The sequence below is a fragment of the Panthera tigris genome, chromosome C2 (assembly GCF_018350195.1).
Source record: "Panthera tigris isolate Pti1 chromosome C2, P.tigris_Pti1_mat1.1, whole genome shotgun sequence".
Classification (NCBI taxonomy): domain Eukaryota; kingdom Metazoa; phylum Chordata; class Mammalia; order Carnivora; family Felidae; genus Panthera; species Panthera tigris.
The window spans coordinates 146576677-146594368 of NC_056668.1; the positions used below are offsets into that span (position 1 = coordinate 146576677).

The following is a 17692-nucleotide window of genomic DNA, read 5'->3' on the forward strand; positions in this document are numbered from 1 at the left end:
CTAGAGTCACCCTGGGATCCTCTCGGTTCCAAGCTGCAGCCTAGCCGCTCTTCCCGCGTGGGGAGAAGAACGCGAGCCGGGGTGGGCACCACGCCGGGTCCGGAAGGGTTTGCTCCGCGGGGATGGGGCTGCAGCCCCTGGCGCTGCGAGACAGCAGCGGCGCAACCACCCACGTCTGCACGTGGCGCGGCGGCGGCCGCTGTCCGGGGGCACGCGGCTGCGGAGGGCGGCGGGGCGTGGACTACAAGTCCCGGCATGCCTCGGGCAGGGGCGGGTCGGCGCCGGAGCCGAGCCCGGAGGCCGGCCAGGCTCAGGCGTGCGCAGTGGTTCTCGGGAGTGGCTGGGCGGGCCCTCCCAGGCTGTCAGCTGTGGCCCGGGGCGCCCGGGCGGCGGTGGTCGCGGCCATTGGCGGAGAGGCGGGAGGGGCGGGGCCCTCGCGAGCCGCTGTGGGCAAAGCCGTGGGCGCGGAGGCAGGCGGGCGGCCGGCTGGGGAGGCACGGGCCGGGCTGCTGCGTTCCAGCCTGGCGATGGCAGCGGCTCCCCTGAAAGTGTGCATCGTGGGCTCGGGGAACTGGTGAGCGGCGGCGGGCCGGCGGCGCGGGCTCCGCCTCCAGGAAGCCCCTCTCCCGGGCGGGCTAGGGCCGCGCGTCCCCGCCGCAGCGTGGGCACCGGGCACCGCGCGCAGGGAGGCGGGGCGGGCGGCCTCGCGGCCGGGCTGGGCACCGCGCGCCCGGGGAGGCCGCGCCGAGGCACTGGCCCGGGAGGCCCTGGGCCCGCGTGCCCGCGGGGGGCAGCGCGGCGAGAGGGCACTGCGCGTCGGCGGGCACCTGTCTGCGCTCTAGTCACCGCGCGGCGGGCGCACGGAGGCCACCTGCTCGCCACGCCCGGGTGTCTTGCGCACCATTCTGAGAGCGTTCTCCATTCTCCTCGGCGGATCGCCGGGGTGGAGGAATTGGTGGAGACTCGAGCATTTTTACTGTAGTTTCGTTGTTGAGGAAACCAAGGCAGAGAGGGGGGGGGTGCTAAAGGGCGCTTGCCACCCAGGTCGTGGGCGGGACCAGCGTTGCCCTTCCAAGTGCGGGTCTCGCCCACCGCTTCTGATGCGCCCTGTATCTCAGTAAGGTTGTACAGATAAGAAAATCCAAGTTCCAACAGGCCTGGCTCCCGGAGTAGTCTAGCGGCGTTGGGAATTCTCGGGAGGCATATTTGCGAAGCTTCACGTCTCCGTTAGGCTCTATTTGACTTTTCACATTTATACCAGCACTTTGTGACAGGCGCTCTTCTAAGCACTTTGTAAATGTCAGCCCTTTTAGTTCCCTTTATCAAACTTTGCTTCTCTCGTATGTTGGGTGAGTGTAGAGGAAAGTGGGGCCAGGTGGGAGGGAGGAAGCGGAATGTAATACAGCCTCTGATATTTTCAGTTACTTTCCCATTGTTGTGCACTTTTTTTTTCCCCCGTACATCCGAGGGACTGGTATAGAATAAATAGTACAGAGTTGTGCCCTTTCAGTCCTTGAAGTAAACCTTATCTGGTTCTCCACTTTTCCATCCCGGCAAGGCCAGTGGCCTCTCTCGGTGCCACCCCCCCCCCCCCGCCCCCCATCACCCATAGTAATGATTTATTTCATTATCTGTTTCCACCCCTCCCTATCCAGCTCTTGAGGACAGCATCTACCCTGGTGCCCGGCATATGCTAAATAAAAATTAAACGAATGTTTGAAAACTAATTTTTAAAAATGTAATTATACTGATTATGTAATATATTCACATTCAAAAACCAGAAGTTACCAAACACCCTGCAGAAAAACCCAGTGAAATATCTTACACTCAGACTTGTTTCCCAGGTTATCTCCCGGAGGAAAATCAGTATTATCAGTTGCTTCTGGCCTTTGTGAAGAGACCCCATCAGATGCAAGTGAATGCTTACATATAGCCCTTTCCTTCTCTGCCCTGCAAATACTAGGGTATTATGACTTTTTCTGTAAACTCCCTTTTTCGACCAACCACAGGGTTCTACGCAACATTTATTGGAGTTGGTACCTATCCACTGCAAAGCTTCATTTGGACTTGCAGGTTGGCTTTGCCAGTTTAGATCCCAAGGTCACTTGAATGAGATTACAGCGGCCCTGTTGGCCATGGGACTGGAAAAGCACTGTTAGCACGTGTTCTTTTGACACTGGTTTCCTCTTCTGGAAGAGGACACAGAACCACGGGTGACAGAGCCTTTTCCTAATTTGCAAGGTGCCGAAGTAGCACAGCTTTGCCATGCTGTGTTTGGGCCTGGAGCTGGAGGAGTGAAGCAAACCTCCTGCCCCCTCCAGCGGGATTTGGCTACCTTCCCACGACTTCACACTGATGTACTTGACTGTTTTCTTGGCCCACTTCAGCCCAAGGAAACGGAGTAGAACTTGGCTGGTGACCTTAGAGCACAGCAATTGAGAAATGTGCCATCCTGATGGTTTAGGCCAGCTGCCCAGCTCCATTAATTATGGGATCAGACAGGAGCATTGTTGCTTCCCTTCCACTGCCCTGGGTGCGGAGCCACTCCAGTCCTAGAGAGAGGATCGCGACCTCCCCGGAGAGATTCAGAAATTCAGGAACTGAAAACAGCTGGCGGAGGCTCCATAGGGCCTGTGGGGCATTCAGCTCTCTCTGGTCAGTAGGCATGTGTTTGCCCCATGTAGGTCCTGTGGCCTTTCCACAATTGTACATAATCCCTGCCTGAAAGGAATTTACCTTCAGGGCTGAGATAAGTTGGAAGATAAATTCAAAAGAAAGGTAAAGTGGAATGAAATATCTGTCACAAGATTAGATGTTACGTTTTAAATAGTGTTTCTTAAAATGTGGTCCAAAGACCACTTGCATCAGAATTATCACCGAGGCTACTACCTACCCTTGAGGACTCATATTCCCTGTGGTGGGGACAGATTTTTTTTCCTTACAGGACTTTAGCCTTTTGCGAATTTTAAAATATTATCTAGAAGATGGACCTGCCCTTCCAGATTTGATCCTTACTTGCAGAATGTGAAGTGGCTTAAGCAGTGTTTAAACTTGGGACTTGGCAGTAGCTGAGAGAGCTTATGTAAGTAAAGGTGTTGTCACATCTAAACCCAGAGCTGTCATCCTCACATTCGAGTGCCTCCCCCATGTAAACGATCATTAATTGCAATATAGACAACGGAAGACTGAATCTAGCTGACTTGACCGGGAGCTTCAGCCAGGAATGACATGGGAGTCACATAAAGGGGTTGTATAACATGCCCCTGTCCTGTCCTTTGGCACCTCCTTTCCTGTAGACAGGTCAGAGAGAGGAGGCCAGAGGCGGATGCAGGGCGGCGCTTCCTGACCTGCATGACTTTGCATGGCCCTGGTAACTCAGAAAAACAACAACAAAACAAAACAAAACAAACCCTAAAGCTTCGTAAGTTCCTCCAAAGATGAAACAAAGTTTCTTTACCAGAAGGTTGGGAAAATGACCCAGACACAGGGCAAGATTCGGTGCTAGAACTAAAACCTCAGGGCTGTATTTACACCCAAACCTCTGGGTGGTAGGGAGCATGTGTCCAAGTCCCAAACCTCCTTTGGAGGCAGTGTGGTACAATGAGTGGTCTAAGGAGGGGCTTGGGATTCCCACTCCTTGGGTTTCAGTCCTGGTCCCCTACTTGGCAGCTGTAAGGTCTTGAGCAAACTGTCGAGAATCCTTGGTTATGATATTGGTAGCTGCTATCTAGGATTTTGGTCGGGATTAAATGGCATGACTCAGGAAGAGTACAGAGAGACTGGCACTCAGTAGACGTCAGCTACCGTTATCACTGTGTTTATTGGATCAACCTTGACCGGTACCATCATTAAGTCACCAAATGATCCGGTTGGACTCTGACCAAGAAGCAGAGGCAGAGAAGGGAGAGAAGGTAAAAGACAACGAGCGTAACTGATACGCAGCTGGAGGAATTTGATGAGTTATCTCTTGCCCTTGTTTTCACCATCACCCCACAGCTTGACTGAAGGTCAGGGAGAGCTTTGGCCTACTTTGGACTGAAGACTAAAGCTGAATGTGTGTGGACTCTTTTTTTGGTCTGCTGGAACCATCTGGAATGTAGCTCTGTGGCCCTTAGCCCACTTCTGTCACTCTTTGGTCTGTGTTACTCAGTTTCTGTGCTGAGTCTTGCTACATGCCCACTCAGAGGCCATCTGAGTGGCTGTAAATTAGCTCCTCTGGGGTCAGAAATAAGCCCTTCCCTGTCCACAGGTGGCACTGATGTACCTCTCTGCTTTGGAAGCTGGAGGAACGGTTTAGTGACAGGCTGGGTGGGAGTTGAACTGAGAAAAGATCCAGAGTTCCTCTGTGAACCAGAGTAAGAAGTTTGTACGGCTAAAAAAGAGAAAGCCCTGATACTTAATCTCCTATTTCCATCACCTCTTAACTGAACCCTGTTCAGTACAGAAGGTCCCCAACGTATGATGGTTTGACTTGCACTTTTTCAACTTTATGCTTTGTAAGTATTCAGTAGAGGGGCGCCTGGGTGGCTCCGTCGGTTAGGTATCAGACTTCGGCTCAGGTCATGATCTCACGGCTCGTGGGTTCTAGCCCCGCGTCAGGCCCTGTGCTGACAGCTCGGAGCCTGGAGCCTGCTTTGACATCTGTGTCTCCCGTCTGTCTCTGCCCCTTCCCTGCTCATGCTCTGTCTCTCTCTCCCTCCCTCTCAGAAATAAATAAACATTAAAAAAAAAAAATTTATGAGTATTCAGTAGATACCATCCTTTGAATTGTGAATTTGGCTCTTCTCCAGGGCTGGCGCCATGCAGTGGATCCCCTGGCATGGTGCCAGGCAGCGGCTACAGCCCCCGGCCAGCCACCGGTCACGAGGGTAACCAAGCAGTACGTGGACAGCCATTCTGTATCCACATGGCCATTCCGTTTGTCACGTTCAGTGCGGGGTTCAGTCATTTACTTGAGCTAGTCAACGCTTCTTTGTGAAACAGGCTTTGTGTTCGATATTTTTGCCCAACCACATGCTAATGGAAGTGTTGGGGGCTTGTTGAAGCTATGGTGTTTGAGAGGTTAGGGATACCAGGTATTTTAGGGTATTTTAAAATTACAATGGATCTATTGGGACATAACCCCATCATAAGCTGAAGAAGATCGGTATAAAAAATCATGGCTACTTGTTAGGGGTGTGTCAGAAGCCCTCAGTTCTCTCTGACCTTTCACCTCTGCCAGCCTTATTCTATTCCGCTTCCTTCCCTCCCTGGGAGGTCATTTTCTGTACGTCAGGTGTGTGCATTTCTTCATTTAAACCTCCTAACAAGTCTGTGCAGTACTATATTACCCCTATTTTAGGTGACAAAATGGAGATCAAGAGAAGACCATTTGAGGTCAGTGGTTCATAAGGTGGAGTTGAAGCTTCGATGCTTAATGGCTGTGTTCCATAAATTCTTGTCCTTTTCAGCGAGAAGCATTCGTGTACCTGAGGACAAACCTCACTGTCGTGGAAATATTGACTATCTCCTATCTGACCCTCCCAACAAAAGTTAATATAACAGTATTCCAATCAAGAGAAATCAAATTGGGGGTGCCTGGGTGGTTCAGTCGGTTGAGCGTCTGACTCTTGAAATCAGCTCGGGTCATGATCTCACGGTTGTGAGCTCAAGCTCCACACTGGGTGTGAGGCCTATTTAAAAAACAGGGAAAAAAAAGAAAAATCAAATTGAGGGGCACCTGGCTGGCTTAGTTGGTAGAACACGGAACTCTTGATCTCGGCGTTGTGGGTTTGAGCTCCACGCTGGGTGGAGAGATTACTTAAAAATAAAATCTTCAAAAAAGGAAGAAAGAAAGAAAGAATGAACAGATTGAAACGACGCCTTGAAAACCATTGTTTCCCCCCAGAGCAGGCACTCCCCCTCCTGTACACATGGCAGATGATCATAGTTTACTATTTTTAAGGCAACTCGTCTTCCTAAAATTAGTCTAGCAAATTGTTAGAAAAACCTTACATCTGAGTGAAAAATCTGTTGCTTCCAACTTTCACTCCTTAATCTCTGAGCATTGCCTTGGTGAACCCACTCTCTTTTCTTAAATTTCGGTTGCCATCATTCTCTTTTGGGGCTCAGTCCCTTCCACATTTGGGAGCTGGGAACTCAATCCATTTTTTTTTTTTTAATTTTTTTAAACATTTATTTATTTTTTGAGAGACATTCATGATTCTTGGGATCAACAATCCGAACTAAGCTGGGAACTTCTTCTGCTGGTCTAGCCTGGTCTCACTCATAAGGCTGCAGTCCAGTGTTGGGTTGCCTGGGATGCTTGGTCCTAGGTGACGTCCTTTGTGTGTCTGGCAGGGAGCGGGCTCCTGCCAGCTGACAGGAGTGACTGGGCTGTGTGTCTCTCATTCGTCAGCAGGCTAGTTCGGACTTCTCTATTTGGTGGTTAGATTCCACCAGCGGCAAGAGGGGGTTCCTATAATTATGGTACCTCGTGTAAGTGGGACCATACAGTATTTGTCTTTCTTGTAGCTGGCTTGCTTCACTTAGCATAATGTCCTCAAGGCTCATTCCTGGTGTAGCGTGTGTCAAAATGTGTTTCCCTTTTAAGGCTGAAAAATATTTCACTGTGTTTATGTAGGACATTTTGTTTATTCATTCATCCATTAGTGGACACTTGGGTTTCTTCCACCCTCTGCAGATAGTACAGAACCCTGTAAATACTGTGTTCTTTCCTCTACGTATGTACCAATGACAAAGTTTAATGTATAAATTAGGCACAGTGAGAGATTAACGATAATAACGAATAAAATAGAACAATTATAACGAGACTGTAATAAAAGTTACGTGAATATGGTTCATCACTCTCAAAATACCTAAGTGTCCTGTCGTCGCCTTTCTTGTGGTGATGAGAGATGGCCGGCTATCTGCCCACACCAGGGACCTGGCACCCGGGGGGATGGGGGTAGGGGGTAAGTGAAACCACAGAATGGAAAGGGCAGATGAGGAGGACCACTGTAATGCTGCTCTGAATATGGGTGTGCAGACATCTGAGTGCCTGCTTTCAGTTCTCTTGGGTACACACCGTGAGGTGGAATTGTTGGATAATACAGTAATTCTATTTTTGGTTTTTTGGCCAACCACTGTGTTGCTTTCCATAACAATTGCCCTGTTTTACATTCCCGCCAGCAGTGCACAAGGGTTCCAATTTCCGCACGCGTTCACTAACATTCGTTATTTTCTGGGTTTGTTTGGGTTTTTTTTCCCCTGTAGTAACCATCTTAATGGGTGCGAGGTGGTATGTATTTTGTTAATTGCCCGTCATGTGGAGTGTACAATTTTGCATTCTTTTTTTTTTTTTTTTTTTGTTAAATGTAACATTCTACCTTAAGCTTTTTCTTCGGCCCTTTTGAATTTTGATAGATGGAAAGGCTTTTTTTCATGTTTCCCCCCTCCTCTTCTTTGTGAAGTTGTTCACATTGATCTTTTTCCCTCTGTGGTTTCTTCCTTTGATTTTAAGCTTAGAAAGCTTCCCTATCCAGAGATCAAATGAACATTCACCAAGTTGAATCAGTTTTTAAAATACTTCATTTTTCACATTTGCATCTAATACTCTGGCATTTGATTGTACTTTAAAAAGCCCTTGAACGCAAAGAATTACACAAAATGTTAACAGTAGTTCTCCCTGGGTGGTGAGATTATTCATAATTGTCTTTTCATCTTTCATGTATTGCTTTTATGAGTATAAAAGCAGATGTTATTTAAAACAAAATTGACCACCCTTTTCTGTTGGTTCCATAGTTAGGATCAGCTCTAGAAGAGACTGGGGCATGGAATGTGGAAAATCTGGCTGAACCCTTGTTAATTCTTCTCGCTGGGCCTCAGTTTCCTTAGTAAAAAGAAGGAGGGACTGGAGGGTCCTTTCTGGCCAAGAAGGATTTTGCACTCTGTGAAGAATTCTGTCAAGTTTGCTCCTAACTTGATAGGTGGCCATTCCTTGGCTGATGGAGCACATCCCCAGCCTGCTGAAAATACTCAGCTCTTTAGAGAAGAAGGGGCCAGAAGGCAAGAGAGTGAATGCCAAGGGGTCAGGTGGGCATGCCAAGCTGGAGGTTAGGACCTCCAGCAGGTGGGTGTCTATCCAGCTGGGACCCAGGGAGGGAGAGCAGAGTGTTGAAGACATGGCCTGGAGCGTGACTCTTGGTCTACCTGGGTGGTCTCTGAGCTTTGGTTTCTTCATGTAAAAAATGGGGATAATAATAGATGGATATTGTAATATATGTAATACATATACTATGTAATAATCATTATATATGATGATAATATCAACTTCCTCAAAGGGTTGCTGAGGAATGAAACATAATATGGTTAAGATGTTTAAAGTAGTGCTTTGGTGGTAATATTGCAGTATATAAATGTATCAAATCAACAAGTTGTACATCTTAAACCTACACAATGTTATATGTCAATGATATTTCAATAAAAACGGCAACAAAAACCAGTGCCTGACATCTGGTAGGCCTACCCCTTTCTGGGCTGGCCCCCACCCCTGCCCTCTGCACCTTCTCCTCCCTCCCCTGCAATGCCACCCTCTCCCTCCCTTTCTCCCCCACTGTCTCCTCCCCTGTCTCTCCCTCTCCTTCCTTGACCTCTCCCCTTCCCCCTCTCCCGCTCTTTCCTCCTCCCCCCTCCTCCTCCTGTCCCTACTAGTGTTGGTTCCAGGGAAAAGCAGAAGATAATCTCTGGGCCCCACCTGTTCCTGCACCTTTGCTCCAGGGCCTGGAAGGCTCCGCACCTCCCCACAGTGAAGCCCTCTCCCCGCCGCAGAGTTCAGCCCTAGTTGTGCTTCCTCCCAGCTCTCCCTGACCTCTCTGATGTGTCACCGCGTCATCTGCTTAGCCACTTTGGTCACCGTGGCACACTCTTCTTTGTGCGCGTGCCACAGCGACGCCAGTTTCCATTCACCACTCTCCAAACTCCCTGAGGGTGCGGACTCGCCTAGCAGTGTCTACACTTGTTAGGTGTGCACCGTGCATTTTCAACAAAGGATGGCTCTGCACCAAGGCAGATATAAAATGGCGGAAGGCGTGGGCTTTGGAGACAGATCTGGATCAGAACTGCTGGCTCTGGATGGGCAGCGTAACCTTTGGGTAACTTACTGTCTGATCCTCAGCTTATTCACCTGTGAAGTTAAAGGGGATAATGAGGACCTCTCTTGGGGCTGCAGTAAAGATTAAAGGGAGATCTTAAGTCCCAGTAGGTAGCGGGCACAGGAACATCCCTCCTCATGCGTGTCCCTTCTAAACTCATTTGCATAACATTGTAGAAGTTGCAAATCAGTCTCCATGATCTTTCTTTCTTTCTTTCTTTCTTTCTTTCTTTCTTTCTTTCTCTCTCTTTCTTTCTTTCTTTCTTTCTTTCTTTTCTTTCTTTCTTCCCTTTCTTCCTTTCTTTCCTTTCTTTCCTTCTTTCTGTTTATTTATTTTTGAGAGTGGGGGAGGGGCAGAGAGAGGAGACACAGAATCCGAAGCAGGCTCCAGGCTCCGAGCTGTCAGCATAGAGCCCGACGTGGGGCTCAAATTCCGTGAACCACGAGATCATGAGTTGAGCTGAAGTCGGTGGCTTAACTGACTGAGCCACCCAGGCGCCCCTAGTCCGCACAGTTTCTCGGGAAATGTGATTTTAGACATCCAGGTAAAGACTCAGGACTGGCCGCAAGCAGACCTGAGTCCCTCTTCCAGTTCTGCCAGTACCTGGTTGCATGATAGAAGGTCAGAGTGACTCCCATCCTCCCTGTCTTAATCTTCAAGGTGAAAAGTTTGGACGGGATTAAACTTCTGTCTTGCAGGCTCCACCCTTATGGCTTTGGCTCTGCTTCACCCCTGCGTTATTTGCTTATTACACTTTGTTTAAAAGTTGACTTTAACGGAAAACCTTCTATCACTACTGTAAATATCACATGTAGGAGGTGACAACAACCAGTAGAACGAGAACAGAACAGCGTTACAGATTTCTTGCCAAATACTACTTTTCCCCTGCCAAGGCTCAGAGTCTGAGGCACTTGGCGACTTTGTGAAGAAGGGAAACTAGCACATGCTAGAGAGATGGGGACAACACAGCAGCGCTTAAATGAGACATTCTGCACTCTCTCAGAGGGCCACAGGAGTTGAAAGGGCACAAGTGAGTCAGTGTCCTTTGGTGGCGTGTGTGGGAGTAGCACTCAGCCAGCCGGGGGTACCCCTGTTCCTCACCTTGGAAGACACTGGACGCAGTCATAGACCCCGGAAAGGACCTGGAAGGTCGCTGTCCCACCTGTCGTTTAGGAGCTGAATGAGCCCGGCCAGGTGTGGAAATGGCCGCCTGCGCCCTTGACCCCTGCAGTGGGAGATCCGTGCCTGGCTATGCTTGTGCCGTGGCACAACACTGAAACAGGGAGAGCTCCGCCAGTGTGGTCGGGGAAGCCCCGCTCCAACCACAAGCAAGCCACGTACGAACTAACTGCCTTCGTGGACTATAGCCAGTACTTTAGTTTAAGCCCAGTTCTAGTACCTGTCAGTGTTTTGGGACCGGCTCTCTGCAGGCCAGCCCCCTTTTTGTTTGTTGTTTCTTCGTGTGGTTTGTTGTGTGTTTTTTTTAGAACACGGTACGTCACTTGCAATAGCCTCCAGTCCCTTCCAAACACTCAGGTTCCTCCAGACCACTTCGTTTGCTCTATTTGATCCTGTTCCTTCATGTTGGTGGGAAGTAGGGGGCGCCTGGGTGGCTCAGTCGGTTAAGCCCGTGACTCGACTTCTGCTCAGGTCGTGATCTCACGATCCATGGGTTCAAGCCCTGCGTCAGGCTCTGTGCTGACGGTGCAGAGCCTGCTTGGGCTTCTGTCTCTGCCCCTCCCCTGCTCATTCTCTCTCTCTCACTGTCTCTCTCTCTCTCTCTCTCTCTCTTCTGAAACAAATAAACATTAAAAAAAAAAAAAAGTAGTAATAATACCTATGGAATGAACACAGCTAGTATCCTTTCAGAGTCACAAAGGAGTTTGGGGTGTAGATTATACATACTTCCTTTTTAAAAAAAAAACAGCTTTTTTGAAGTGTAATTGATACATAAAAATCACTGGACATATTGTGTGCAGTTTGATGGGTTTGGAGATATGGATATACCTGTGAAACCACCACAAATCAAGGTGATAAGTATCTTGGATAAAAATGAAAATTACAAAATAGAAAATAAAAACAAATGATAAACATTTATTTCCTAAAATAAAAAGCTTCTGACTGCCCCCTTTCCACATTTTTGGTGGTGAGAACACTCAGTATGATGTCAGCTGAGGGTTCGTCATATATGGCTTTTGTTATGTCAAGGCGGATTATACTTTTGGTGGTTTTGTAAACAATACTGAAGAAAGGTGGACAGCAGGGGCACCTGGGTGGCTCAGTCAGTTAAGCTTCTGACTTAAGCGCAGGTCACGATCTCATGGTTCATGACTTTGAGCCCCATGTCGGGTTCTGTGCTGACAGCTCAGCCTGGAGCCTGCTTCGGATTCTGTCTGTCTGTCTCTCTCTCTGCCCCTCCCCTGCTTGCACTCTGTCTCTCAAAAATGAATAAATGTTAAGAAAAGAAAGCTGGATAGCAAACAAAATATTTGGTTCAATGTGGAGATTTTACCAGATTATAAAAGAGCTTAAAACAATAAAATACCGTGTTTTAAGTACTGATCTTAAAAACAAAAGCAGATTATTGTGTAAGTTAATCAGAAAGAACAAGACGAGGCCTTACAGACACCCCAGAATGTTTCTGTTCTTCTTACTACATTTGTCCTTGAATTAAACTCCATGCTTCTTCCCACGATCCCGATCACCTTCCCTTTCCTAAGATAAATGGATAAACCAAGCTAGTTGTTCTCAACTTTGGCTGTAAATTAGATTACCTGGGAGCTTTAGAAATCCGGAGTCCCGGGCCACACCCCAGACCAATGAAACCTGTACTTCCGGAGTCAGATCGGGCCTCAGTAGTTTTTAAAGCTCCACGGGGACTGACGGGGCCGCCAGCCTGGAGAACTGCTCTGCACCACAGGCCCCGGACTTTGGTGCTGCCCTCCCTCACAAAAGAAAGCAAAGCTCTGTAGCTTTACCTGTGAAATTCTTACTCGAGGCCAGCAGACAGTTTGTTAGCTAAATACCTATTAATCCGATTCTCCTGACGCTTTGTAGAAGAGAGGCCAAGATTCTCCCCACGATCACTATCACCCTCATGCTAATCTGGGAAACAGCTGCTCATGAACTCCCGTGGCGGTCACAGCTCAGGCTCACAGAGGCGTTCCTGGGCATTGAGTAACTCCCACAAGGTCACAGAGAGCAAGTGTGATTCTGGGCAAGTGAGCAAACTGACACGGGGCATTGGGCACTAGGAATCCAAATGTAGTAAATCCGGCGGGAAAATAAGCCAGAACCACTAGATCCCTCCGTGTGATCTTACTGGAATACATTTGCTCCTGTCTTTACAAACTCCTCTTGGGGAAACCAAGCATCTGCAGCCAAAGGCAAACCTGTAGCATCTGCTGAAATGAGTTAGTTCCGAAAATTCAAATGACTGTTGCAACTGTTAAGCACTAAGCCCATCAGACCATGTCTGTACATCCTTTGGGGTTCACTGGTGCTGAAAATGACATGACAAAAATAAGTAGGGAAATTCCAGTTACATCACACGCGAGGTCATCCAGGGATCTTGTTCTGCCTCCTCCCTGGTCTCACCAATAACTTCATCCAATCACGCATGCACTCATTCATCCCCGTTATCACATATTTACTGGGCGCCTACTGTGTATAACACATTGGGCTAGATGCCAGTGATTCAGTAGAGAAAAGGTGATGTGTTCTCTGCTCTCAAAAGCTTACCACCCACTCAGAGAAGTGAACGAGGTAGAAGGACTTGCTTCCCGCACCAGGAAAGTGACTTTCTCCGTTCACAGTCATCCCGGCCGAATCAGCCGCCCGTGGCCCACTGTGCACTCAGCGTCGTGAGATGGGCACAGAGATGCCTGGGCTGACCAGGAACAGAGCTGCTGCGGTGGCCACCAGCCCCAGACCCGTGTCCGTTGTCCAGACGACCGGTGTCAGCTAGTTGGAGTGCCTTCTCTTCCCCTGTGGCAAAGCCTGTGGGATGCCAATTAGTTACCAGAATGTGCTTGGAGAACAGAGATGCAGGATAAACCGGGAGTTTGTTGGGCGAGAGGCCGGCTGGGTGGACGTCTGCTGGGGGGACCAAATACCCAGGCATCTGAGCCTCGTGCCCTTGCCCTGCTCCTTTTCTGGAAGTCACTCAGGTCCTTGTCTTTCCATTACGACTGTAACTTAGGCCTTTGCACTTCACCAGAACACAATTTGTTCTACGGTAGCTACATTTTAATCTCATGATGGATGTGAAACAGAGCCTGGTTGCCTCGGAGGCTTGGGGTACACTCCAGGTTTTATTTTTATGTCATCTTCTAGGTGGGTTTCTCTTCTGCCTGTGATACTGTCTTCCAAGATAGGTTGATGCTTACTAGTTTCAAGGGGTGCTGTTTTTGACCTTGTACCAAGTGCTGGGGGCTTTTCTGATCACGGGGGGTGGGGAGGGTGTTCCTTCCAGGTGAAAACAACTACGCTTCCGATGGCTTGTGGCTGATAGGACATCACCTGTTAAGTTATAAACCCAGTGCTTGAATCAGAGTCAGAACAGGATTCTTCTCAATTATAATTGAATGCTTTTTCTCTTCTGCCCAAGTGAGTTTAATTTCTTTCTTCTTCACTGTTTCTTTTGTAGGGGTTCAGCTGTTGCAAAAATAATTGGTAATAATGTCAAGAAACTTAAGAAGTTTGCCTCCACAGTCAAGATGTGGGTCTTTGAAGAAACCATTAATGGGAGAAAACTGACAGACATTATAAATAATGACCATGAAAATGTGAAATATCTCCCAGGACACAAGCTGCCAGAAAATGTGGTAAGACTTTGGGATAGATAGTACTTTGGGTCAATTCTGAAAGTTACGCTTGGCTGAGTTTGCACTTGGGGCTTGGGGGAGTGGGAAAACTATTTCCTCCCTTCCTCCTTTGTTCCTTTCTACCACCAGCTTCTTGGCTTGGTCAGTTTTGGTTTGCCTGACTCTGAAGATGGGCTTTCTATTCGTTTGCTAAGGCTGCCGTAAGAAAGTACAATAGGAAAGGTGGCTTAAACAACAGAAATTTATTTCCTCACAGTTCTGGAGGGTTCAAGTCCAAGATGAGGGTGTCGCCAGGCTGGTTTCTTTTGAGGCTCTCTGACTTGGAGATGGCCGCCTTCTTCCTGCACCTTCACATGGCCTTCCTTCTGTGTGTCTGTGTCCTAACCTCCCCTTCTTACGAGGACACGAGTCATGTTGTATTAGGGCCCACTCTAGTGAACTCATCTTGATGTAATCACCTCTGCAATGACTCTGTCTTTAAATATAGTCATATTCCGAGCTACTAAGGTTAGTAATTCAACATACGACTTTTGGGGGGAGGGGACACAGTTCAGCCCATCGCAGGCTACTCTCTTGGCATTCAAAGTGTCGGTCCCATCAAAGATGGAGCTAACAACCTTTGCCTTCTGCCACTTGTGATGCCCCTGTCCTGATATTCCCTTTCTAAGTACATAGACTTGAGTCTGCTTGTGAGGACAGCTAATGCAACGGTCTGTAATTAAAATTAGGGTCAAGGCCTAAATTACAGAAGGAGATTGGAGAAAATAGAAAATTGTAAGACTGACAGTTTAAAATTCAGGCTTATTAGGCTGAGAGGGAAAAATACAGGTTAATTGCCTGGCCTCATTCCAGGGACTTGGAGGAAATGGGGGGAGGAAGAAATGAGCAAGAGGAACAAAAAGCATGCACTGTGCTGCTAGCCTGAGATGCGTGGAATCTGTGAACTTCTGTTGCCAGATTCGCCCCTTGGTGGTTTTCTGCAGTAGCCTGAAAAGCAGACCATTGTGACTGCCCGATTCCTATCTGCCTGATTCTCCGGTTAACCGGAAAAACTCTACTTTGTTAATGAAATACTCCTCCCTACGTACACTTATCAACATTTATGCGCATGTACAGCTCTTGCAAAGCACAGTGACAGTTGTCAGAGACAGGAAGGGGGAGAAGATGACCCACCAGACCAACCGCAGCTTTCCTCAAGGAGCCCAGCAGGGGGACAGATTTGTAAACTGATACATGCCAGGAAGTTTGGAGATGCAAAGACCTTGCTCACTAAAGATTGTTGTTTGGCTTGTTTTTTTTTTTTGTTTTTTTTTTTCCCAAATGTTTATTTATTTTGAGAGAGAGAGAGTGCAGGAGCTCAAGCATGAGTGGGGGAGGGGCAGAGAAAGAGGGAGAGAGAGAGAGAGAGAGAGAGAGAGAGAGAGAGAGAGAGAGAGTGAGTGTCCCAACCAGGCTCTGGGCTATTAGCACAAGGCCCGACGTGGGGCTCCATCTCACGAACCGTGAGATCCTGACCTGAGCGGAAATCAAGACTCAGATGCTTAACCGACCGAGCCACCCAGGCGCCCTTGATGTTTGGCTTTTGGTTATAGGGTACACTGCTATTAAGCACTGTGCTAAGTAGTTTATATATCTTGTCTCATTTAATGCTCTCAGTAACCCTCTTAGGTTGATACTATCAGTTTTCCTATTAGAACGATGATGTTGACTTTATGGCGGAAGAGACTGAGGCTCACAGAAGTTAATGAACCTGCCCAGGGTCACATGGCTAGAGGCTAGGGTTTGATTCCTGGTGGAGCATCCTGTTGGATCCATTGTCTTTTGGACAATGAGAACTTTCTGCTCCGTATCACTACGCTGGGGCCGGGCAGTTATTGGTGTTGTTGGCAGGGAGAGAAAGGATCCCTACGGTTCTGAGCTCAGAAGTTAAGTTGTCCAAATATCCAAGGGGAAGAACAAAGGGAGCCTCTGTTCCCACTGCCGTGAAAGGCCTCTGAGGTCATCTCTGACCCATGCTTGGAGGAGGAAATTCCCGAGTTTCATTTCTCATTCTTGTCAGATCGATGGTTCCTTCCCTTCTATAAACCACATGCTTTATCAGTACGTCCCGTCCACTGTGCTTTGTGCCAGGCCCTTATGTACCTGTTCACTCCTGAGTGCATGAACCTGACTTTCTAGTTTTCTGTTTTTCCGCAGTTCCTGGTGCAGTGCTCAAGGAGTGCTGGGGAGGGGAACCTGCCAAGTAGGTCTGTGAAGCTGAAGCCCTTACCTGGGAGCATGGGAGCCAGGAGGGAGGAGGAGGGGAAAGAAGTAACCTAGAGGAGTCAACAGCCATTGCCACTCAGAGCCCGACCCCCACACTGACTGACTCCACCACCCACCCATGTGCCTGTGTGTGGACAGAGGGAGGAAAGGAAGTACCAGCTGCTCCCAGGACTCTGTTGATATCTGAAGCCCTGTAAGTTCGTGAAAGTGAATGTATCCATTCTCTGGTATGGACATTGGCACGGTTTCCAGCGCTTTGCTGTCATGGCCCGCGTTCGTAGGGGTGGCGTCGCAGGGTCACTGGGAACACACAACTATAATTTCACCACATCACACCACTGGTTTCCAAAGTAGTTGTACCAGTCTGGACTCCCCCCAGCATGTTTGAGGATTCACATTTTAAAAGAATGTTTGTTTATTTATTTTGAGAGAGAGAGAGAGCGCGTGTGAGTGCAAGCGGGGGAGGGGCCGAGAGAGGGAGACACAGAATCGGAAGCAGCCTCCAGGCTCTGAGCTGTCAGCACACAGCCCGACGAAGGGCTCCAACCCATAAACTGTGAGATCATGACCTGAGCCGAAATCGGACGCTCAACTGACTGAGCCACCCGGGTGCCCCTCATACATCTGCAGTTTTGACAAGTTCCCAGGTGGTGGTGATCTGTTGCTTCAGGAACCACCCTTTGGGCACCACCAGTCTACATAATAAGTTCATATTTACTGGTGTAGTATTGGGGAATCCAGGCGGTTAACAGCTGTGTTTCTCTAGAAGCAACCTTACTTACCAGCAGTGCATATTTATGTAACACTCTTCAGATAAGGTTGTCTGTATCTGAGGATCATTTTTCTGAATGTAGAGCCAAGGACGTAAATTTCACTTACGATCTTGGCCAAAATGCAGATTAGAAGAACAGGAGGGAACCATAATATTTTTGAACCTCTGCTGTGTGCCAGCTACGACTTCGCTATGTGTGTTACTCACATGCTGTTGTGTTTAACCTAAATACTCGCTCCCTCAAGAATGTAGGTGGGTTCCCGGTGGGTGTCCGGTTAGCTGACCAGAGATCAAGCTAGGCCAGGGTGTCCATATACTGGCAGTGATAACTAATCCAGGGGGATACAAGAGAACCTTTAGGCTTCTCCACATACATTTTACCAGCTCGGTCTTAAATGATTATATATATATATATATATATATATATATATATATATATATATGAGATATGAGATATATATGTGTGTGTGTGTGTGTGTGTGTGTGTGTGTGTGTGTATAAAAGCTTGGACCAAGAGCCCTGGATCCCTGAAAGTCTGAACATTAAGTGGACCAACCATGATGGCTTGGTTCTGATTTGATTATTTTTCCTCCTTACCTAGGTAAGGCAAGCCCTTTTGTTCTGAGTTGTCTTTCTGAATGTATTTCAGGATCTTTAATGGTGGACACCCTCAGAAAGATTTTGACAGAAAGCCTGTG

The 17692-nt window shown here is 48.2% G+C and overlaps 1 protein-coding gene across 1 annotated transcript in view; it reads left to right on the forward strand.

Moving 5' to 3' along the window:
* The first annotated feature begins 460 nt into the window (after positions 1-460).
* The window catches only part of GPD1L (glycerol-3-phosphate dehydrogenase 1 like), a 56378-nt gene continuing 39146 nt past the window's right edge, over positions 461-17692 (forward strand). The window contains exons 1-2 of the mRNA XM_042998998.1: positions 461-574; positions 13780-13957. Of these exons, the coding sequence (XP_042854932.1) occupies positions 528-574; positions 13780-13957 (225 nt within the window). The 5' untranslated portion in view covers positions 461-527. The remainder of the gene's footprint in view (positions 575-13779; positions 13958-17692) is intronic.